The sequence below is a fragment of the Miniopterus natalensis genome, chromosome X, assembly GCF_054644295.1.
Source record: "Miniopterus natalensis isolate mMinNat1 chromosome X, mMinNat1.hap1, whole genome shotgun sequence".
NCBI lineage: Eukaryota > Metazoa > Chordata > Mammalia > Chiroptera > Miniopteridae > Miniopterus > Miniopterus natalensis.
In genome coordinates, this window is record NC_142103.1 from 90,406,558 (window position 1) to 90,430,734 (window position 24,177).

General features: G+C 35.9%; 1 protein-coding gene across 4 annotated transcripts in view; it reads right to left on the reverse strand.

Moving 5' to 3' along the window:
* The window catches only part of IL1RAPL1 (interleukin 1 receptor accessory protein like 1), a 1,170,262-nt gene that overhangs the window by 977,683 nt on the left and 168,402 nt on the right, over nt 1-24,177 (reverse strand). For 3 of the 4 annotated variants that reach the window (XM_016207563.2, XM_087829289.1, XM_016207561.2), the window contains one exon: nt 4,933-5,038. In XM_016207563.2, the coding sequence (XP_016063049.1) occupies nt 4,933-5,014 (82 nt within the window). In that variant the 5' untranslated portion in view covers nt 5,015-5,038. Of the gene's footprint in view, nt 1-4,932; nt 5,039-12,479; nt 12,634-24,177 lie in introns of those variants that run through there. The other variant, XM_016207564.2, reaches the window with a different exon arrangement.

Here is a 24,177-nt window from a genome sequence, read left to right on the forward strand (position 1 = left end):
CCATCGTCAGGCTCTAGAATGAAGACTATCAACCCCCTATGGTAACTTTAACTTTCTAATAGCTGGCTTCTTTAGGTAGCTTTAATGTATACTAAATAACTTCTAGAATAAGTGGCACTCTTTGATTTATGTAATATAGCCACTTATTTTTCTCAACATGCTCTAATAATTGTAAATACTTTTTCCCTATACCAAAGTCACTTGTTTATTTATCGTGTATCAGTAACAATGAATGACACTATTTTCACAGTGGTCTGTATTGAACAATATAATTAAAACCAAAACATCTGCATAATGGCAGTACTTCTTTAAAGCAGCAGTAAATGTAGTAAAATTCAATATAGTAGTATTTAAAGAATCATTTTTCCTTTCCTTCTAACAGGTTTTAAAAGCATTTCAAACTCATGAAGGTACTCATGATTTGCAAAGGTTCACAGTCTTCATATAAACCCTTAGCATCCTTCAATACTGCTTGTTCTTAGTTCATATATTTTACTTCCAGAGCCTCATATTATACATTATACTAATTTCTATTTATGGGGAAAAAAAACACCACTTTTTCTTAAATACCTATTTAATTTTACTTTTATTTCGCTACTACTGTGTTGGTTTTGTAGCATCCTCAGTCATGTACCCCATCCTGAACATTAAAGCCACTCATTCATTCATTCATTCATTCATTCATTCATTCATTCATTCATTCACATAATCATTACCTCTTAAGACATTTGATTGACCCCTGACTCTGAAATGCACATCATATTTGGCACTGTAGGGGTTATAAGCGTACATAAATTAGGGTCCTCACATTCACCAGCTTATATCCTAGGGACTGATATGAGAGCAGAGAAACAGACAAAAGGTCTTGATTCCTTCCTCTGCCCACATCTCTGCACTCCTCCCTTCAGCTTCATTTCTTGTCAGTGTCCCAAACTCTTGGGCGAAATCACAGCTCACACTCTCGTTCCCTGAAAGTACCATGCTCATACTTTGTACATAATAGTCTCTCAACAGCTTACATTATTTCCCTGCTCCTAAATCTTATCCCAAATTCTCTTAGCTACACAAAATAAAGTAAAAAATACTTAATAGTCATTATTAACAGAGACCATCCTATCCACTTGGAAAGCCCTTGTAAACACATAGCATTCCATGAACTTTAACTCTTCAAAGTAATGACAATATTTTTAGTTAAAAAATTTCTACAAAGACACAGTGGAAATATACAAAATAGATTCTTTAATTTGCATACAAGTACACAAATAAAGAAGAAGAATGAAGGAAGCATGGGAGAGGGAAAGAAGAGAAGAGGACAGGCAGAGAGGAAACAGAAAAGGAGAGAAAGGAAGGACTAAAGAAAGGTGCTGTGGAAAGAGGGTGGGATGAAAGGGGGAGGGAGGGGGGATGAAGGCAGGGAGGGGGGAGGGAGGGAGGGAAGGAAGGTAGGAGGGAAGAAAATAAGGAAGGCAGGCAGGCAAGCAGGCAGACACAAAGGAACCAACAAGAACATTAAGCTGCAGTTGCTAAACAGGTTGAGATACAAAGACTCTCCAGGCAAGCACTTGCTTTACATGTGGTTTTTGTACAGAATTCTACAAATGACAGCTACTCAAATGTTTACTTACTGAATTGCTACAAAGCTTCACACTTGAGAAGGATAGGTAATATTGATAGTCTTTGTCTTTTTCTTCCAGCGCTGCTTATAAAAACTAAAAATAAGGTATAAAGTTGTTCCAAGAGAAAATCTATTTTGTAGCAAAGGCTTAAAATTTGCTCTCATAAACTAAAGACCTTGATTCTAAATCAATGCAAAATTTTAGAAGCTAACCTGAGGGACCCGAGTCACAGATTCAATCCATAATTGTTATAATCATATACATACCTAAAGTGATATTTAATATAAAACATTATGAAGTTTGCTTTTTACTATTTCAATCAAGGATATTATTATGACTCACTTGCCTCATATTTAATTTGTTCCTTAAATTAATAGCAATGGGGGTATAAGTCAATGTGATAAAAAATAATACCACTTCCAGTTTGTGTATCAAGAGCTCCTATTGTTTTCAAGTTAGTTCTGTTAATGAGAAACAAATACCTACTTCTAAATTTTTATGGAATGACCATATGAGTTTAACTGAAGTAAACAGTCTAAACAATTAACTTGCCATAAAAAGTTCAACATTACTGTGTGCATTGTAATCATACTTAATGGGCTCTTGGTTATTAAAATGTCTAGTTCTGGTTTTCTAGTGGTCACAGTGAATTAAAACTAATATTCTAGTAAAAAATATGAAAAGCATTGGGTTTTGACTCAGGTTTAGTGACCTTTCAAAATGATTTACAAAATTGGAAATAAAAAGAGAATTAAATGATAAGAAGGAAAAGGATAAGCATCCCTTTTGGTTAATATGCAAGATTGAACATCAAAAATTGATTTTTTTCCCTGGCCTTGATGCCTCTGGTTTTATAGGTTGGGCTGGGCATGAAGATTGAGCCATTAATCTCTTAAGGAGAAGGTGCCAAGTGCACTCCTCTTCTACTTGATCTATGCAGATCAGTAATGATGCTTTTCAACAAGCTACATATCTGCTTCTCTAAATAAAGATGTCATGGTAACAGGCATCATCTAAAATGAGTGCGAGCTATGATAGTAGATGGGTAAGGGAATATTATTTATTCCCAAATTGCATATTTAACATTAAAAAAATCAAACAAACAATCTTCCATCCAGCTAAGTCTTAACATAGATACTGAGGGAAGCTATCTTAATTCATATTATACAGAAAAGTAGCCAAATCAAACATGTCGCTAAATCTCAGTACCTACCTTGTCATTTTTACATTTTGAAACAGAAAACACATAAGGTTTGGGAAGTATTAAGTAGCTATATGACAACCGTATTCATAAATAAAAGAGAACCAAGTCTCAGAACTTCTGTCAAACTTAGGGCAGCATTTTATTACCACCCTCCTAAAATAATTATATCATTAAAATAAAAAATTAAATTTGAGACAGGTCATTGACTTTTTGCAAGTCTCTAGGGCAGAAGGAGGTATGAATGTTTCAACTGTCCCACATTTCTAGCCCTGCTCCCATTCTCCTCAAACATACAAAGTAAGTCCCAATTTAATAAAACATTTTTCCCCAAATTAGAGTTTATATAGAATGGAGCTGCTGCCACAATAATTGGATGATGGAAAAAAGTCACATTTGCATTTTGATAAATAAATCATAGATCTAACATATACAAAGAGAATGGAGAAAAACAATTTTACATGATCAAGTATAATAATCAGAAAAATGAAATTTTTAGGATTCAATCAACATTTCTATTTTTGATAGTTTGTGTTATAATATTTATACAAAAGAATGTTTCTCTTCTGTGGGGCCAGTATCTCAAAAATTCATGTTAAGAACTTTTAATGTAACTTACTATTCTAAAATTATCACTGTTGTAGAAATTATCAGCTTTCATCACAATTTTCTCCCCCTTCTACCCTCTCATGAGCATGCTTAACTTTCCTTGCAAGTAGCAGACAAAGAAATCAAGATATCAGCTACTTACCAGTAATTCATTCAAAGTCCCAACCAACAAAAACAAATCACTAACCACCATATCATAATCCTGCCCTAGGGTTTCCTCTCATTCAAAAAGACACACCAAGAACAGATAAAATAATGTGTAAACATAGAAACACTATTTTTTCACATGACCTACATCTGTATAATGGCAGATACAACAGCTATACAACAACCAAAAAGTTCTAGAGCAAATAGCCTCAGTAAAACTCCTTCTACTCTTGACCCTGCACCATCCCTTGGTACACACACAAAGCACTTCTCAGTCCCTCCTCAGAATTACTCCTAAGGTGGGGCTCATGAGAGTAGACTTACTCTCTACTTCCCTGGTATGTGACATTTTTCATTATATAATCAATGTAAGTTTGAAGCCTCATGACCTAAGGGACTGAAAATGGTTGCTGCAGCACCATCTCACCCCTTTCATTCCCTCTCCTTTCTGAATTCCAGATACTTTTGTTTGTGTAGTTCTTGATGTACCAACACCCTGCAGTCACTTTCTTGTATATTATCTTTTCCCCCCACTGTCCCTCTAGAGCTTATAGATAACACATTCTAGTTTTAGCAACTAAACCCAGTGCATTGCTTCTTCCACTATATCCAAAAGCTATAGCTTCAAAACTTCTGTCAACCCACATAAAATGTGAGTGCTATCAGTAACTTATTACATAAGATGCAGCTTCACATTGATAACACTATTTATTCAATTGCTTTGAACATTTCACTAACTCCAAGTATCAACAGTCAACTAAAAACCAAGATGTCTGGTAACATGTAAAGTTTTCCATAAGTTTCAACATTATTCCATTTAGCAGTCCTTTCATATTACCATTCTACTTTATCTTTATATTCCCTATTAACCTATTAGGATGCTTCCCCATGACATTTTATTTAATAACTCAGGTGCTTTCTTTAAATACTTGCAAAATAATTCAGCAAGTCAACTGAAGTACAACCCTAAAAAGAGTCTGGTAATCATAGATGACACTGAAACAGTAACAGTGAAAGTCAACATGAAAAAAAATCATGATATTTCCATGCAAAAGTTAAAATGGGACTCATTTTAAAATGTTGAAAATTGTGTGATAAAATAAAATCAAACTGCAAGCTTTTGGTATTGAATCCATTCCAATTTATAGTAACTAATGAAATAATCCACCTTTTTTTCAACCTATTCCTACCTTTCTAATTCCCTCTGAGTATGCTCTACTCATTTGAAGAGATATCTACAATATTTCCACAATACAAATTCCAATTAATTCTCAATCCCTCCACAAATGGCACATGTGTAAATATAACAGCATCACTTCAAGCCATAAAAATGAGAGAAAATGAAGGAACACTGCTTACCAGAGCCTCTTTTGGTCACAACTTTCAAACTCTGAGTAAAAGTAGCATATAAGAGAATCAAATGTGGAATCGGAGCTTTCATCTTTCAGCTCTTAAAGGTTGTTCCCTAAAGCAAAAATAAAAAAGAAAAATATATTTTAAAAAACACATATCTATATTATAATATTTTTATTAGAATTCTGATCATGCACAATTGGGTCAACGAATTTCACAAAAGGGAAGAATATGAACAGGTTCTGTGTATTCTATGTTCCCATACACTGTGGTTCCTAAGTTACATCAAAACCAGTAATGCCAAAATTATGTCTCTATAAGACTCCCAAAATGTTTTTTTAATCTTATAGTCATTTACAGTTTAAAGTTTCTCTTTATTTAGAGAATCTAATTGTATTTATATAAGTGGAAACAATCCCTTCAAAATGACTATCTCATTAACAATTTATTTTTAATATAAATTGCCAAATTTTGATTTTTTTAATGTTCTATGCTGCAATACAATACACTTTTATTCAGTATCACTCTTTCCAATAGAGAAGAAATCATAAATTCTATGCCTCTAAAGATTTAATTATAATTTTACAATTCTGTTTCAAAAAAAACTCTAAGATACTTCAAGAGAATTTAAGACTGTGTCTCTGTTGAAAGAAAGTACACTGTCTATGAAATCTATAGGAAGATACATCATTTCTTCTCTTAACAAGGCTCTCAGAAGGACACTAGAAAGGACACTAGCCTAGTATTTTTATTTCAAAAGGGGGGAATATTTCATTTGAAATTAGCTGAAATGAGCTTTGTCTTCCTCAGAAAATCATCCCTCTTTATTTGTTAAAAGAAAGTGCAGAGCTGAGAGACTGAATTTCAAAAAGTAGCAAGTGGGATCACAGTTCAAACACACTGTCAATCCATGACAGGACAAGTTTCTCTGCAAGACAGTTGAGGGCTGCTCATACTCAGCTTTCCATCACTATGATTTTATTAAAGATGAGGAAGCTGAAATGGTGATTTGATAGTCACACTGTGGTTTTTTTTGTGAGGTTTTTTTTTTTTTTTTCTCTCCTAGAGCTCAGATATCTCTGAATATTTTTAAATGATAAATTCATATTAATAAAAGTCTTTTAAAACATATTTTAATTCACAAAACAAAATCCATTCACTTGCAATAAAGTGTTACCATTATCATTTCAGTCAGAAAGTTAGTGAATTTTTAAGCATTGCAAATAAGCTATTTTAATTCCAGCTCCTTTAAATAATAACCTGTTTCAGTTTTTTAACCAAGGACCTTTATGTGAATAAAGACATAAATGAAAACCAGTCCGAAAAGTTGAATCATCAGCCACATCTGCCAAACTGCCACATTAACATGCAAACCTGAGCCTAGATGGCATGGCTCAGCGGTTGAGCATCAACCCAGGATCCAGGAGATCGAGGTTCGATTCCCGGTCAGGGCACAGGCCCGGGTTTCGGGCTTGATTCCCCAGCAGGGGGCGTGCGGGAGGCAGCCGATCAATGACTCTCTCATAATTGATGTTTCTCTCTCTCTCTTTCTCTCTCTGAAATCAATAAAGACATTTAAAAACAAAACAAAACATGCAAACCTAAGTCATGCACTCCTAAAACCCAAATCCCATTTCCCTGCAGCCATACTAACTGGAGCAGCAGGAAATCTTCAAGCTGATATCTTTAGCCTTCAGGTTAGCAGTGAGAATCAGTTCTTCTCTTAGCATGAGTTTAATCAGTGCTGCCCAAGAAACTCCAGGATCCAAATATATATTGCAAGACCTTCCAGCTTAACTATCTTATTACTTTACTCTTGGTTGAAATACTATTTCCTTACTCATTTCATTTCTATAAGGCATACAGGCTAGTTTGTAATTCCATTTCTTAAAATTAAATTGGTTTGGAAAGCATCAATTTGGTAACATCAAGATCCTTAATTGAATCTCTTGAAACTTTGTGTATCAGGGAAAACAAAAAAGAATTACATAGCATTTCAAAGATTTAATGCCTTCGTCAATCTACAATCACCTTTACAAACCTCTTTGAAGAAATTTGTTGTATTTTACACTGAAAGACAAATTAAATATTTCTAGTCATAGACATCCAAGCTTTGCTTTGTTTGTTGCATTATTAAAATTCTTACCCAGAAATCACAATGCAAACTATATATAAACATTTACTGAGGTTCCCATGTGTTTACTTATTGTCACATAGTAGTTCACACTATCAATGACCTAATTTCAAGAAGCTTTCATTTCTAGGTGAATGAATCTGAAATGATTTGCCTATTTCCTGTTAATAATACCACTCACCAATTGGCTTCACATAAGCCACTACTAAATCTTATGCAAAATGATAATATCACGGTGGCTATATGCAATTATTCTGTCTGGATTCTTTTTCTATTCCTCAATCTAAGATATGTTTGTATTGATTGGAGAGAGGCAGGGAGAGAGGGGGGGAGAGAGATCAATGTGAGAGGGAAACACCGATTGGTTGTCTCCTGTACACATTTCGATGGATTCTTAACCCAGATTTGCCACCTATGAGCTGTGTGATTGGGGGCAAATAACCTCTCTATGACTAGCTCCTTCATTGCAAAATTGGTGCTATTGCAGTACATATATCATAGTGCCTAGAACAGTGCTGGCACCAAGAACAAATTAAATAAATGAAAGCTACCATTCTAGTTTTTATTGCAGGTGATTGTTGTTGCCATTGTATAATTATTATTATTTTTTAATTTATCTTTATTGTTGAAAGTGTTACAGATGTCCTCTTTTTTCCTCCATTGGCCTCTTCTACCCTGCACCCACTCCCCGTCCCAGGCCTTCACCACACTTACACTATGATGAATTCAACTCACATTCTCTCACCTGTGAATTTCTGTGTATATGCATATATATATGTACTAGTTTTCTTTACACCCTGCCCCACACTATTAGCTTATCTGTTTAATTATATGTTTTTCTATTCTACCAGACTTGAAGTCCCTCCAGGATAAATGTGTGTTTTAATCATCTTTTTATATCCAATGCTCAATAAATGTTTCCTGAAAAAAATGAATGAATTAAAGACAGAATGTGGCTGCTATTATATGCAGTTGAATTTTGGCATACAAACTCATCATTTGATAAACACTTATTAAGCATATACTAGTTACAAGGTGCTGTGCTATGGTGCAATGGGGACACAGAGACAATGTAATGCACTCTAATAAAAAAGGCTCACAGACCAATAAAGGAGACAAATGCTTACCTACTTAATTAGACTGGCCTTATTGCCATATGGTGAGTATAATGTGCTGAGGGAGTAGAGGGAGGTATCATTAATTCTGCTCCAGGTTGGGTCCGGTGAAGTATTAGGGAAAGGTCTCCAAAGGAAGAAGCATTTCAGCTAGGTCATAAGGGATAGATTTTCTAAGGGAAAGAAAATGCTGGGGCTAGGGCAAAGGATAAGTGAAACTGTCAATCTGGTAGAAGGAATAATGTCCACCGCCAATCATGCCCGTGTCTGAATTTCTGGAACCTGTGAATATGTTACCTTACACGGCAAAGGGGTTTTGCAAATGTGGTTTAAATTAAAGATTTTGAGATGGGAAATTAGGATTTGCCTGAGCCCAATATAATCACAAACATCCATACACAAGGGCAGTAGCAGAGTCAGATTCAGAGAGAGAAATTTAAGTATGAAAACTAAGGTCAAAGACTGGAGTGACGCACTGTGAATGTGGAGGAATGGGCCATGTGCCAAGGATGCTTATGGACTCTAGCAGCTGGAAAAGTAAGGAAGCAGACTGCCCCTTAGATGCTCCAGAAGAAAGGCAGGCATGCCAATTCCTTGATTTTAACTAAGTGAATCCAATGCATTCAGGACTTCTGACCACCAGAACTTCAAAAATAAAATTTGGGGTTGTTTTAAGCCACTCACTTTGTGGTAATTTATTACCACAGCAATAGGAAACTATTAAAGCAAGGAGATGAAGTGACAGGTTTCAGGAATGAAGTGTAAGTAGACCACAGGTTGGGGGCTGTAGCGACAGAAGTTGAAAAAAGTCAGTGTAGGATTTAGTCAGATGCGCTAAGTAGAAACTTGGCGCTTTTCCCTAAAGTCTTTTTCACTTATATTCTAACTTCACCATCCAATAGCATTTTATGCACCTTCACTTTCTTTACCTTTTCCTAGTCATGGAAACAGTATGTATCTTGAATACATTTCCTCAGAATACGCATAATAACTCACTCGAGATTCTGATCTGCCCCCTTTCACGCGCTTTGCAGTACAGTCAAATAAAGAGCCAGTGGATGCTTACAGGTGAATAATCTGAACTGTTTCAGAAAGCAAAGTTTGAATGTGGAAGAAACTGTTAGCAGCCAGTGGTACAGGCAGATGAGAAGGAGGGTCAGTTTTAGTGCAGTAGTGGTGTATGCTGGGAGAGCAGAACAGATTTGGGAATAAATTAAGTTTACTGCTATTTTTTAAAGTGACATTAGAAGGAAGCTTTGAAACTGGAAGCTTCAGAAGGCATATGGTTTGAGTGACTAGGTCTATTATGATACAATTTACCAATATGTAGAAATAGAGAAGACATTTTGGGCAATGAGGGTGATGAAATATACAAAATTGCATTTGGGGCACATAAATTTTAAACTGCCTATGGAATCTGCTGTTTGAATTGCCTTGTAGCTTATTGAAATTAGTAGCCAGAAGCTCAGTACAGACATGGAAGATAACAACATTGTAATTGTAACTGAAATTAAAGACATAGATTAGGATAAACAGGGAAGAAAATATGGAGAACAAAGAAAAGAAAGTTTATACTTTCAACTCTGGAGCCTACAAATATTTTTGAGACAGGTGAAGGGAATCAAAACGGAGAAAAAGTGAGAAAATTAACTATTAAAGGGAATGTGAATCAGGAAGGAGTTGGATCAACGAAGGAAGCAAAGATTTTTAAGGACACAATCAACAGAGTTTATGTGTTGGAAGGGTAAAAAGATAACTGCTTTAAAATTGAGATGCTGCTGATGATATTGGCCAGTCTCTTAATTAGACAAATAGGAGCATCATCAGAAAATTTAAGGAGGAAAATAAGTGTCATCTGCTTGTTTCTTAATGGTAGGTACCTTTGGAAGGGAAATGGAGGGAATCTGTGCTCATCTGCTGTATTCCACTTACATCATAAAGCAGAGATTTGGTTTTAGAATGAGAATGAACTGAATTAATAGTCTTAGTGTATGTTGGGTTAGGCAAGCTATTTCGTCTCTATAAGTCCCAGTTGTTCATCCATAAAGCACAGACATAAATATGTGCCATATTTATTTTAGTTTAGTTTATTTCATTTCTGACCTATTTTCCCCAACATATTGATATAGTAAATATCTACTTCAAAGTTTTACAACCTTTAAATAATTGTCCTTACGGTGTCTACCACAGTATTTGATGACATTTAACTGTAGACATTTTCAAATGCTAGCTCTTTCCATTCATGGCTGGTATGTAATAATTATTTATGCCCCCAAATTGATCCATTATTTTTTATTTAATCCTCGAAGTTTTTGCATTCCTAAACTCAAGATTATACCCATCATTTTCTTCACTCTAATCAAAAAATAATTAAAGTATCCATTTGTGCATGAAACAAAGTATTTTGCCAAGTGCACAATTTACATAATGCAATGCATGTTGAAGTTGTGGAATAGATTCCCTATGGAGAGGATAACCAGAGGCTCTGACAGACTCTGCAACTAAAAGCTACCAAAAAAGCACGATATTTAAAATGAGTCCCTGGGAAACTTGTTTCTTATATTGTGAACCTATGACAATTATCTTGAGGAAAATCAACCACTCTCAAATTATGAAGATATCTATATATTTATTTTTTTCTATACATTTATTTTAAAATATGATTGAATATCTACCATGTTTCAGATGCTGTTCTAAGTACTGGGGATACAAAATCATTAGGGAATGATCACAGTACCCCAGGACCACATGGAAAAGACATGAATATCAACAATTATAGCAATGGGATAGTTGATACAAGACAAGAATACTCAAGTCTATCGAAAGGGCTCAGTGCTACCTGGAGAGGTCATGAAAACATCCTCGGAGGGTAACATTTGGACTGACTTTGTTGGAAAGGGTTTAAAAAGCGATGGGCCGCAAATAACAAATAGAGAAGAACCAAAAAAGTGCATGGTGCATTTGAAAAACCACCAGTGAAAATAAAACTATACACTTGACAATATATTCAGTACAGATTGGTAAGCGGTGAAAGATATATGTTTACATAATCAAAAATAACTTTTAAGTCACAAGGGTAATTTTCTTGACAAACTGACCCAGACACAGTTAGAATTTGTTGTTTGTTTGTTTAACACAATACTAACCAGAAGATCACTCATTCCTATATAGCCTGACTGGAAAGGGAACATTTAGGTTCCAGATCTTTATAACTGTACTTATTGATTATAATAAAGTTAGACAATGAATGCTTTGAGATAAAGTCTTTTTTTTTTAATTTATCTTTATTGTTGAAGGTATTACAGATGTCCTCTTTTTCCCCCGTTGACCCCTTTTTCCCTGCACTCCCCACCCCCCACTCCAGGGCTTCTCCACACTATTGTCTGTGTCCCTGGGTTATACATATGTGCATATAAATTCTTTGGTTAATCTCTTCCCACCTACCCACCCCTGCCTTCACTCTGAGATTCCTCAGTCTGTTCCATGCTTCTATGCCTCTGGATCTCTTTTTTAATGTTTAAAGAAGAAATTACAGCCTGGCCAGTGTTGCTCAGTGGTTGAGCATCAACCCATTAACCAGGAGGTCATGGTTTGATTCCTGGTCAGGGCACATGCCCAGGTTGCAGGCTTGATCCCCAGCAGGGAGCATGCAGGAGGTAGCTGATCAGTGACTATCTCTCATCATTTATGTTTTTTTCTCTCTCTCCCTCTCCCTTTCTCTCTCTAAAATCAATAAAACAAATGTTTAAAGAAGAAGAAATTACAATAAGATACCTTTGGTTAGATTTTGCATTCTAGTTAGTGCTTAGTATCATGGTGTTTTCATCAGAAACCATATGAACAACAATATAAAGACAACTTCAAGGCAGTTAAATAAGAGATCAGTGGAACTGCAAGGATGTATAGAAAAAGTCTATTTCCATAACATCATCATCAAGAACTAAATATATTTTTACACACTAGGCTTTTCTCTCAGCTTTGGAAGGGCAGAGGAATACCTACCCATCTGAGGGGAATGGTGGCTGGGACAAAGCTTCCTAGAAAAAGCCTTCAATATCTTGCAAGGTCATTTGAAATTTATACAGTCACCCTTTGCAAAGCCTAGAGTTTCTTAGTGTAATCAGCTATAGCTTAGAAAGTCCCTGGCACTAACTGATACTTGTCTGAGAAGGCAGACATTAGAGATGTACAATGAAGGTCATTAAATGCACACACTCAGAGCTACTACTTGTGTTTAAAGTCCAGTTCAACTTCTTACCAGCTGTGCAAACTGGCCAAATTAATAATACTTAAAATTTCTATACCTCTATCCTCTCATCTGTAAAGTGGTCAAGGAAACCGTCTTCCTCTCAAAGGATTACTGCAAAAATCAAATACAATAATGTAAGATTAGCAGTAAGCATTGGTGCTTAGTTGGATGCATATTACCCTTTATTGTTCTAAAGCCACTGAACATTTCCAGGGCTATGTTGATAAGTATAGCCTTAACTGAATTAACTATGTGTAATAATTATGAACTAAAGTTACTGGGAATTATTGGGGAAATGGAAATATTCCATATGCTAGCAGAAAATTCTATAAAACTCACTATAACTCACACATATTTGGTGACAGGAGCAAATCCAGTAAATGGATGAACCTGACTAGCTAAAATGGAAAGTGCACTGTGCACCAGAAGAGAGAGCATAAATAAAAACACTACACACTTTCCATCTGCCACTTTTCTAATTCACCTTTCTTACACTTTTTGTATCCATCACGCCTTCCACTGTAATTCAGCTGCAAAAGCTCATACCAAAGAAATTTCTTGGGTCCCAAAGTCAGCAGATTGGATGAGGCAAGTGACAAAGCCAGGGAGGAAAAGCAAATATATTCGATCATCACTCTTGTGAGCTGCAAACATGATACTTGCTGAGAGGATTTGCCCTCCTTTGTGAGTTCTTCCTGACAATATACAGGGTGTCCCAAAAACACTTACACACAATTTAACAGCTGATAGCTCAAACGATGTTTCTTTCTTTTCAGTCAGACTAAGCTTTGAACAAAGGAAATTAATCCTAAAATGCTACTGGACATTTGAAAACATAGTTGAAGTACAAACACTGCCTTTATAATTATTCAAAGCATATATACATTTGGGGGGATACCCTGTGTATATACACTTCAACAGCTGATGGCTCACTTATTTTTCACTCCTTCTCAGGCTTAACTGATTTGAAATAACGTGTGAAGCCAGCCTAAGCTTTGAACAAAGAAAATTTACCCACTAGACTTTTTTTGTGGGGATACATAAAAGATAAATTTTATGGTACAAAACCAGCAACAGTTGACAAATTGAGGGTGCACAAATACCGATTGAAATGATTCTTGATGTTTGCAATTCCATTGCTTCACATTATCTGCTGTGCCTGGACCAGAAAAGTCATCAGTTTGAAAACAGGCATTGACAAAAAAAAAAAAAAAAAAAGTATTCATTTCTGTAGATTCTTTTAAATTTTGAAAAAAAAACCTGTATATTAATAAACACTGACTTTATAATCATTCAACCTGTGCATATATTTTTGGGACACCTTATATTTAATACGGAGTTGGATAAACCTGCCCCTTACCACATTTCTGTATGTTTAAAATTCAACATATTGAAGAAACTTACTGCAACTCTCAAGAAAAAGTGGCTTTACATTAATTAGAATTCCAATATTTGATGTTTAATATATGTAACAAAAAGTCTTTAAAAGTTTTATTTTTCCAGTTAAACTCAATATACCCACAGCCATAACAACTTCGGAGGAAAGTAGGATAGTGGGAAAAAGCTAAGGAAGGCAGTGCTCCTCAACCTTGGCCACATCTGGGGATCACTTGGGGAGCTTTCAAAGAGACTGATGACCCAGATGGTGCCGAAACCATCTTGGACCACACTTTGAAAAGCAAAGATCTAAACAATAGTATTTTTTCAAGTTCCCCACGACAGGAATTCTTAAACCTAGTGCTATTAACATTTGGGACCAGATAATTTTTTCATTTTGGAGGGTTGTCTTGTGCATTGCAGAATGGTTAGAGGTATCCATGGTGCCTCTACCCACTAAATGCCAGTAGAACCTTTCCCCAAGACATTGCCAAGTGATCTGTGGCATGACTGGTACCACCATATCACATGTTTAATCACTAGTTAGAATAATTAGCTCTATAAAACAGAAAAATCAGTTCTGAGGCCATGAAGCACAGTAAAACTGGTTATATTTTATAAAGGTTCTTAGTACTCACCAAAATTGGCAGAAATAGAAATATAAGCATTTGTCTGTACTATGTGTCAATAGGTCAACAGAATTCTCTTATAAAAGAAACAAAAACCAACGCAACACTTTGTACTTGTTTTTAAATAATTGTTAAAATCAAAAGACAATGAATGCATTTGTGTAAGAGAGAATAATGGCCCCTAAAGATACCCATATCCTAGTCCCCAGGATAATTGAATATGTTACCTTACACAGGAAAAGGCACTTTGCAGATGTGATTCATTTAAGGATCTTGACATGGGGAGATTATCCTGGATTCCAAGGTAGTAGGTTCAATGTAATCACAAGGGTCCTTATAATAGGGTGACAAGAGTATTAAAGTTAGGAAGAAGGCCATGTGATAACAGAAGCAGAGATTTGAGTGTTGAAGCCATGAGCCAAGGAATGTCAGTAACCACTAGCAATTGGAAGAGTAAAAGAATGGATTTACCCTGGAGCACCTAGAAAGACTAGCCTTGCAGATACCCTGACTATAGCCCCATAAAACTCACTTCAGACTTCTAACCTTCACAGCTGAAAGAGAATAAGTTTGCATTGTTTTGAGCTACAAAGTTTGCGATAAGTTACAGCAGTAACAGGAAGCTAGGACAATACTGCAGAAACCAGAAGCTTAAAAGGAATACTCTAGTTTATCACTAGCACTTGTAGATAAATAATTGTGGTAATTATATATTCATATCTAATTTTGCCTATTCTGTTTTCAATATTTATTAACAACAACTATTAACCTTTGTTGTGCACTTACTTAGTGCCAGGCATGTATCTAAGTACTTTACATAAACCATTTTGTTAATATTTACAAATTTTCAGTCAGGTACATGCTACTGTTTTCTATACAAATCACCTTTCCCAAGGTCACGCAGCTAGAAAATTAGTTTCCATTCTTCTAATGACAATATTTGAAACCGTCAATAGTAAGTAAAAAAGAGTTAGTTCTGAGAACTCTGATGCAAATAGATGAGCAAACAAAAACACATGTGATCCATATCCAATGGTCTGCTTTCATACAGCGCTGTTATTCTTTGGCAGCATGTGCTTAGAGTCCATGCAAGAACTGAAATTCTTTCCATGTGATATTTACATGGTTTTCAACCAGGTATGTGCTGCAATCACTCAACTCAAAGATTTTCACTATCTGAGGCTACTGCTGCTTTATTGCAGGCATTGCACTATCTCAAAGAGAATCTACGTTGTTTTATGCCTGTCTGATCGGGTTGCTTCTTAGCTCCCCAGCACTTAGCATACAGCTTTCCTTTCTTGGGGTTCTTCTAAGAATTGGATTCTAAGACTGAGTGTTCTTCCTACCGCATCTAGAAACACTACACATAAATTATTGCCCCTTGCACAAGTTTAGAAGGTCAAAGATAAATCAACATTTGGTATCAACTACTTTCCAGAATCTCTTTAGCTGTTCTATATAACAACTTTGTCTCTGAGGTTTCAGTGGGTATATAAATTCATTTACCAACATTTGCCACACACTGTCCTAACTATTGAGAGCATAACAGTTTAAGACCCTTCCTGCATGGAGCTTATGTTCTTCCCAGGCAAAACACTAGCAGACAAGTAGGTGATACATTTCATTTAGTGATAAATTTTGTGAGGGAAATGAAAAAGGAATAGAGGGAAAAGAGTTATGTGGTAAAGAAGTTACTGTTTTAATGTCTCCAAGGTCTTGCCTATTATAACTTGGGACATAAGTCATGAGATGGAGGCAATCACATGTAGATATGGGTGGGGGAAGGGGAGCATCCCAGGAACAGGAAGGACATGCAAAGGCCATGAGACCAGAAGGTGCTGGGCACAGGCGTGTGACAGAAAGGTCAAAATGGCTGAAGCAGGTTGGACAGTAGGGAGTGTGTTACTAGGTAAGGCCTGAAGAACAGGCTGGGGCCAATTCAAGCAGAGACTTGTATTTTATTTGTAGTGAAAAGTCATTCTGAGTTTAAAGGACTGTCATGGGTTGAACTGTGTCATCCAAAAGATATGTTGAACTTCTAACCTTAAGTACCTTTATGTATATGGCCTTATTTGGGAATAGGGTCTCTGCAGATGTTACCAAGTTAAGAAGAGGTCATGCCGAATCAAAGTAGACCCAAAATCCAATTACTGGTGTCCTTATAAGGAAAGAGATGCACTCACAGGGAGGAAGGCCGTATAATGATGAAGGCAGAGATTGGAGTGATGTGTCTGCAAGCCAAGTAAAGCCAAAAATCTCCAATAACCACAAAAAGCTAGAAAGATTCAAGAAAGCACCATCCCCTAGAGACTTCAGAAGCAGTGTGGCCCTGCCAATACCTTGATTTTAGACTTCCACCCTCCAGAACTGGGAGAAATAAATTTCTGTTTTTGTAAACCACCCAGCTTTTGGCAATTTGTTGCTGCAGCCCCAGGAAACAAATACAGGTACTAATAAGATAACATGCATTATTTAAAAGTTCACCTTGACTACTGTGTGAAGAATGGACTATAGTGGAACAAAAATAGAAAAAAAGATACTAATTGGGTTGGAGGCTAATGCAGTAGCTCAGACAAGAATTAATACTGGATTAGACTACAGTTTTAACAAAGGTAATGATGGAAAATCATCAAACTTATACAATTTGGAAATAAGAGCAATAGGAGTTACTTATATATTGGGTGTAGTCAGTCAGTAAAAATGAAATCAAACGTCACTCCCAGGTTTATCCCAGAATAGAGATGTACCGTGACACCATTATCTCACACTAGAAAGGCCAGGAGAGTAGTAAGTTTGAGAAGTCGTTAGGAGGATGTTATCCTTTTTTAATGCTTTCAGTTTGAGATGCCTATAACATACAAGTTAATTTGATATGTTAGTGTGGTAGCCTCTAATGACCCCTGCCCTTTGTTATTCATGACCTCATGTAATCTCCTTCTTTGGAGTGTATGTTGGACCTAGTGACTCTCTAATAAGGCAAAATTGATAGGATGTCACTTCTGAGATTGTTACAAAAACTGATTTATGATTTGCTGGCACTCTCTTACTACTCACTTGATAAAGCCAGCTGCCATATCGTGAGATGCCCTACAGAAAAGTCCATGTGGCAAGAAACTGAGGGTGGCCTCTGGCCAACAGCCACAGAAAAACTTGATCCAACAACTTTTAAGAAATTGAATCCTGCCAACCACCATTGAGTGAGCTTGGAAGCAGACCCTGCCCCAGTCGTACCTTGAGATGACTGCTGACCCAGCCAACACCTTGACTGCAGCCTTGGGAGAGACCATGAGCCAAAAGACCCAGCTAAGCCATGCCCAGATTCCTAACCCACAGAAACCATGAGATAATGTTTCATTTTAACACATTAAATTTTAAGTAATTTTTTACATAGCAATATATAACAAATACAGATGGGAAGAATGTGGGAGAAATCTGAGCTTCAGACATATTTAGGAATCATCAACATATAGAGCTTATCTCAAAGGAACTAGGTATGGTCACCTGTGGAGGGGAGATAGAGAAGAGAGCTCACGATTGAGGCCTTCAACTATCGCAAAATGAGGCCAAACAAAAATAGAAGTCAGCAAAGTAAACTAGGAATTAATGAGGTAAGAAGAAAACCAGGAGAAACTATTTTGAGATGGAAGTATGGCCAACTGGGTCAAATTATGCAAAGGTGTCGGGTAAGATGAGAACTAAAAATTGACCATTGGATTTGGTAATAGCTTTCATTTGTAACCTGAACATAGCCATTTTGTCTGAAATGAAAACCACATTGGATATGGCTAAGGAGAGAATGGAAGGTAAGATAGCAAAGATATTGAATACTGAAAACGTTTCCAGAAGTTTTTCTGTGAAGCCAATAGAGCCATAGCTCAAGGGAATGTTTTCCTTAAGATGTGTGAATAGAAGCTATATTTGTAGGCTCATGGGAACGTTCTATATCGAAAGATAAATTGGTGATATAGGAGAGCTGTCAATTGAAGGAGCAGTCTTTAGGATAGTATTTGAAAACATAAAATGTTGGGGTTGGCTTTAGATAGTACCAGACAGATTTCACCTACTCTAAGTGGAGGGAGGAGTAGGCTGGTAAATTCAGTGACAGAAATGTAAACTTGGTCTTCTCCAAAACATCATTTAAAAAAAAATAAATTAAGTAGGTGGAAAGGTAAGCTGAGTGTTTCACAGCTGAGTGTGAAAAGTATGGAAAGAGGGTAGCAAGTTAAAGATAGGGGAGAATGGACAAAATAATATTTCATGGTACAGTAAGTGTCCTAGAGAAGGAGAAGGATTGTGCAGCATGATTGCATGTCCACCGCGGATACACGATCATAAAGATTAAGTCAGAATCCTAGTGCGATTTCCTTCACCAATGCTCAACCACTTGGTGAAAGGCAGGAAGCAGGTGGACAGTTGGATTTAACTTAGTTTGGAGTTTTTTCAACAAGAACATAATAGGAATAGAGAGAAGCAGGGTTTTAAAAGTTTAGCAGGTTGTAATAGTGTTGGACCGTGAAACTGCACCAATAAATTGTTGATGTATATGATGCCCATGCCAGAACCATATTTTTTTCAAATAGTTTAGACCTGCCAATATAATGTCATGCTAATTAAAAGCTAACTTGTTCAAGTAGTCCCAAAGAACAGTTTCGTGAAAATGATTAAGAGGCAGACACACATAATTTGACAGACTGAAAAGATCCAGTTCCCCTTAGCTGCCTGTGTTTTAACTCCCTGGGTAATATATCCAATTCTTGCACTTAAGAAAAATGCTTTCAGGCATGATGAGGTCTAAATATTCTCATATTGCCTGCCTGGAAGCTAGTCTACTATTCTCTCTCTGTTAACTTCAATGCAAGCTATGGGCCTGACATTGCAATTTAACAGGATTTACAACTTATTTTGGGAAAAATAGGCACAAATTTAAATTCCAGCATGTATTATTGCAACCATGCTAACAGAGAAACCTATGGGCTTCAAGGAACATAGATCAAAAAATAGTTTCTCATCAACATCATGCAGAGAGCCATGTCATCAAGTATTTACTAGACAAAATATGTACCTGAAATGTTGTATGGTGTGACATGATGAAAAACCACACTGATATTATCATCCCAAATAGCAGGATTTCACCTTCCCTGTTGAGGGCATTTCTCAATAGGCTCCACCATCCCTATGTTTTCCATATACCAATAATGAAATGCTCTGAGCTAAAGGGGTGGAAAGCTCTCTTAATCTGTAGTTGTCAATGCCACTAAAACTATTGTTTTTTTCACCTAGTATTTAAGTTTTATCTTCTGTAACAGTTCTAAAAGCTAAACTGTATTTCATAAACCATATTCAACACTTTAAAATGCTCAGTGGTATTATCCATTGACCTACATTGATTTGATTGTTTTAAAATAGTATACATGTTAACTATTGCTTTTAAAATCTAATTTATCTAATAGAAAAGCCTTTGAAAACATCAAGTCTGAATAGGAATGTTTAAAGGTGCCCTTGGAAGGCATTTTCCAAGATTATTCTATCAACAAAGGCCCCACCCTTGCTCCTAAAAGTTCCTCCATTAAAAAATGACAAGTTTGGGAGAATTCCAAATCTACTGTTCTATGATATACATGCTTTGTTCCATTCCTTTCTTATTTTTCAGGCCACTTCACTTAAAAATGTAATTCATGGTGACTGACACCCCCACTGAAATTTGTTTGCAATTAATATATCCTAGCAGCTACTATCATGCATTCCTTCTCTTCTATTTGCTCACTTGGACTTTCTCCCCTAAAGACATTGCTTGTTAGAAATATGCTGGGTTGACTATTTTCCTGCCAAAAGCTGCAGATTCTAATTAAATAACTCACAGAAAAGCGGTCATAACAAAAAGTTAAATTACAAGGCCTTGGGAATGCAATTTTTTCCAAGTGGGGAAGGACAGTGGGGATGGTGTAAACTTCTGCCTGGCCTTTAGGAAGAGACAGAGTAGCGTAATGAAAAGCCTGCTGCCCTTTGTGTCCCAATCCTGGGCTTGAATCCCAGCTACGTTACTTCAGGGAAAATAAGTTCATGTCCTGCAATTGATTTTCTTTACAAGAATAGGCAACATAATAACAACCTTGCCCATCTCAAAACACTCTGTAATGTAAAATATTGCCCTTATTGCCTCTGTGCCTATCATGCATTCTATGTGTGGCATATTAACATTGGAAACTGACTGAAAAATGCTATTTTGTATATGCATCATTTCTCTGAATACTTACATTGATCCTACTCATACCAACCCATTTTTAACAGACATGAGACGGTACCCTCATCTATCATCATACTGTAAATGAGGAAACTGAGGTCAAATAATTTATAATTACATGACTTCCAAAAATGAGCGGATACACAGGATTACTTTAACATCAATTTAATGCTTCATTCACAAGTCTTTGGCCTTCATAGATCAATAGCTCTGCTTCCTACCTAAATGCTTATAGTTGGAGGTTTTTAAAAAGTAGGGCCACATTTTCTACATCACTATAAATGGAAGCATTGTGTTTCTTAGAGATAGAAAGCATTACCTGAATGTCCTTGTACGTGTTCATACATATAGGCAAGGGTGTATTTAAAACCCATTGTAAATGTTGAAAGGATATCACCTTAAGTCCAGAAAAAAGATCATTTTTCAGTAACAACTTTGACTGGAACAACATGTTTTTCCAAAAGTCATATCACAGCTCTATTATTTCAATAAAACTAATTGATTCACTACCAGAGGCTGATGAGGCATGAGCTTGAGGACCTTTAAATTGCACAGGCTGCTTTTAAAGCCCTGCACAGTAAGTCTTCACTTAGCATCATTGGTAGGTTCTTGGAACTGTGGTGAAACAACATATAACAAAACCAATTTTACCACAGGCTAATTGATATAAACAAGAGTTGAGTTCCTACAGCATCTCATTAATGTTATAAGGAAACAGTGTTGAATGAAATATTATTTGAGGACCTGCTGTACTTTTGCATCTTTTTAGTTATAATTTTGCATATTTTTTTTTCTTCTAGGGTGAAACCAAAATTGTATCAACTTCATGGACCATCAACACGACATTCTCCCCAGCTCACCAGATGTACATAAATTACTATCATACTCATGTCAGGTTGACTAAACATTTGCACTTTTCTAGAGACCCAAAAAACATTGAAAATATATAAAAATAAGCTCTGATTCACCATTTGTTGAGAACAGTGCTTCAGAATTTGGAAAGGAGTGTCAATGTATAGAATAAGAGAGCAATAACTTGGCAGTTAAGAGACCTAGATTCAAGTCCAGCGTGTACTACACCAGCCACCAACATTAAGACTTTGCAAAGCCATTTAACTTCTCTAAGCTTTAGTATCCTTATCTTTGTGATGAAAGAATGTATAAAGTTATCACTACAATTTTTTGGAACATTTAAAATTATATAATGTAGTAATGTCCTTCAAGGTAATATCATTTTGGATTCACTCTCACATTGTAACTAACAGATGTTGTGACGATAAGGATTCTCTCTTCCTAAATGCCCTCCTACCCTGGTAACCGTCCCCCCAGGATGATAACTTTGGTCTGTCTGCTTCATCAACTTGAAACACAAGAAGACACATTTACTGTGTCATGTGACACTTCACCAAATGGTCAAATATTGTCTCTATATATTACTTTAGTTATAGGGAGAAGAAAGCAAAATTTCACATATCGATTATTTTCAAGGTTTCCTTACTTGCTCTTATGCTAGTGGTATTCAATATATACAAGTATCATTAAATAATATTTATTTCTTGAATAGCTCTCTCTAATATGGCTGCCAATTTCATCCCTTCTGTATGCACACATCACTCTTCCATTGAGAGATGAAATCTATCCCTCCCCTCCTCTTGAATCTGGGCTGCCCTTGTGGCTCATATGATAAGTAGATTGCAAGGAAAATGACATTCTATGTCCCATGTTTTGCAACAGTAGATAACCAAAACATATCTTATGATAAACCAAACCTTTTTTCTTTCTTTTTTCTAAATCTCTATATACAATAAATACAGGTTGTAATTCAACTCAGACCCTATACTGTCATTTTTTTTTCAAATCAGCTGTAAAGGAATGAGTTTCTGCAGTATTTCACTTCACAATCAATGATCTCATTTAAACATTGCAGCTTTTTTTTTTTTTTTTTTTTTTTAACTAGCTATGACATTCTTTTGATTCTTTCTTTCTTTTTCTTTTTTGTTTGATTTTTAAAATATTTCTTACGGTTAACCTTTCAGCCTCAAGTATACAACAAATAAATGAATATACAATCTTTACACTGAAAACAAATCTGCTATAGATTGTCATATATAACAGAGAGCCAATTCAGTAGGTTATAAAAACTTTATCTTAAAAGCAATGTTACATTGATTAGGAATTTCAATGAATTGATTCTATGACATGCAGGCTGCTGACATGCAATTCCTGATCACAGTATAAAATTGATATTGACACTCTGAAACTGAAGGAAATACACAGACAAAACAAAGACCACTTGTTTTTCACACAATTTCTTACAAACACAATTTTACTGTATACGAACACTAACGTTAATGAGAACAAAGGGAGCTTCCTTCACATAACTCTTGGAATTTTTCATAAGCTTTATGACTGGGAAGTGCCGACAAGAGCACATAGTACCAATTCTGTGTCACAACTGAGCTTGGAAAGAGAGCCAATTTTAAAATAACTACTATCCAAGCAACAGATGTGTTTGTAGATCAACATATTGACTTTTGTATAACACAAAATAAAGATCAAAGTGCACAAAATCAATGTAGCCAAGATGATAGAAATCAGAATTTTGTAAAACTAGACCTGCAGTTAGAACTCCAACCAAACTGAGTTACATTTTCATGAACATAAAATCAGATATGGTAAATAAAAATCTATATCACATATTTATTATTCATGGACTATTTAGGACACTGGAGAAATTAAGCCTATGTCTTTTTAAATACAGAAAAATTGCATCAAGGGATTTATTCAAGATCATGTAACAGATATATTCTAGGTATGTATGGTTGCATGATACTAGCACCGAGCAATGCTCTTCAGTTAATTCAAGGTTAGTTATATGGAATCTAAGTCCTTAGACTTTCAGAAGAGCAAGAATTGACCTATGATCAGTGGTTGTTTTTCTGCAGTTTTGCATTGTATTTTAGATAACTTCAGAGTTGTAAGGAATTTTATAGATCATTGCATAAAACCCATGATTAGCCCTTGAATATATGTACACATATGCATGTGCACGCACACACAGACACACCCCACATATTCAGGCAAGATCCAGTTACACACACACACACATACACTCATCAGTCTTGAGTTTCCTTCCATTATACCCGCCTCCTCTGGAAATTCAACTGAGAAGATATCCACAAGTTCATAGAATTATTCATTTATTCATGTATTTTTCCATATCAGCCATCTCAGGTGTCCTTTCAAAAAAGTGTCAAATTGGCCATTGATAACAGTAAATTTTTATGATAGAGGGAAGGCCATATCACTTATTACACAACCAAGTCAATGATGTTATACTAACATCAAGAATGGGCCATTTAAACCTACTTAACCTAAGATAAATTGACTGTAAAAGAAGTCTTAGTGATTGCAGGACTAATTTCTAATTGATTTGATTTCAGTTTTCTAGAAATTACTAGTATTTGGGTCACACAGACATGCAGGTCCAGATTCTTGGACTCGGT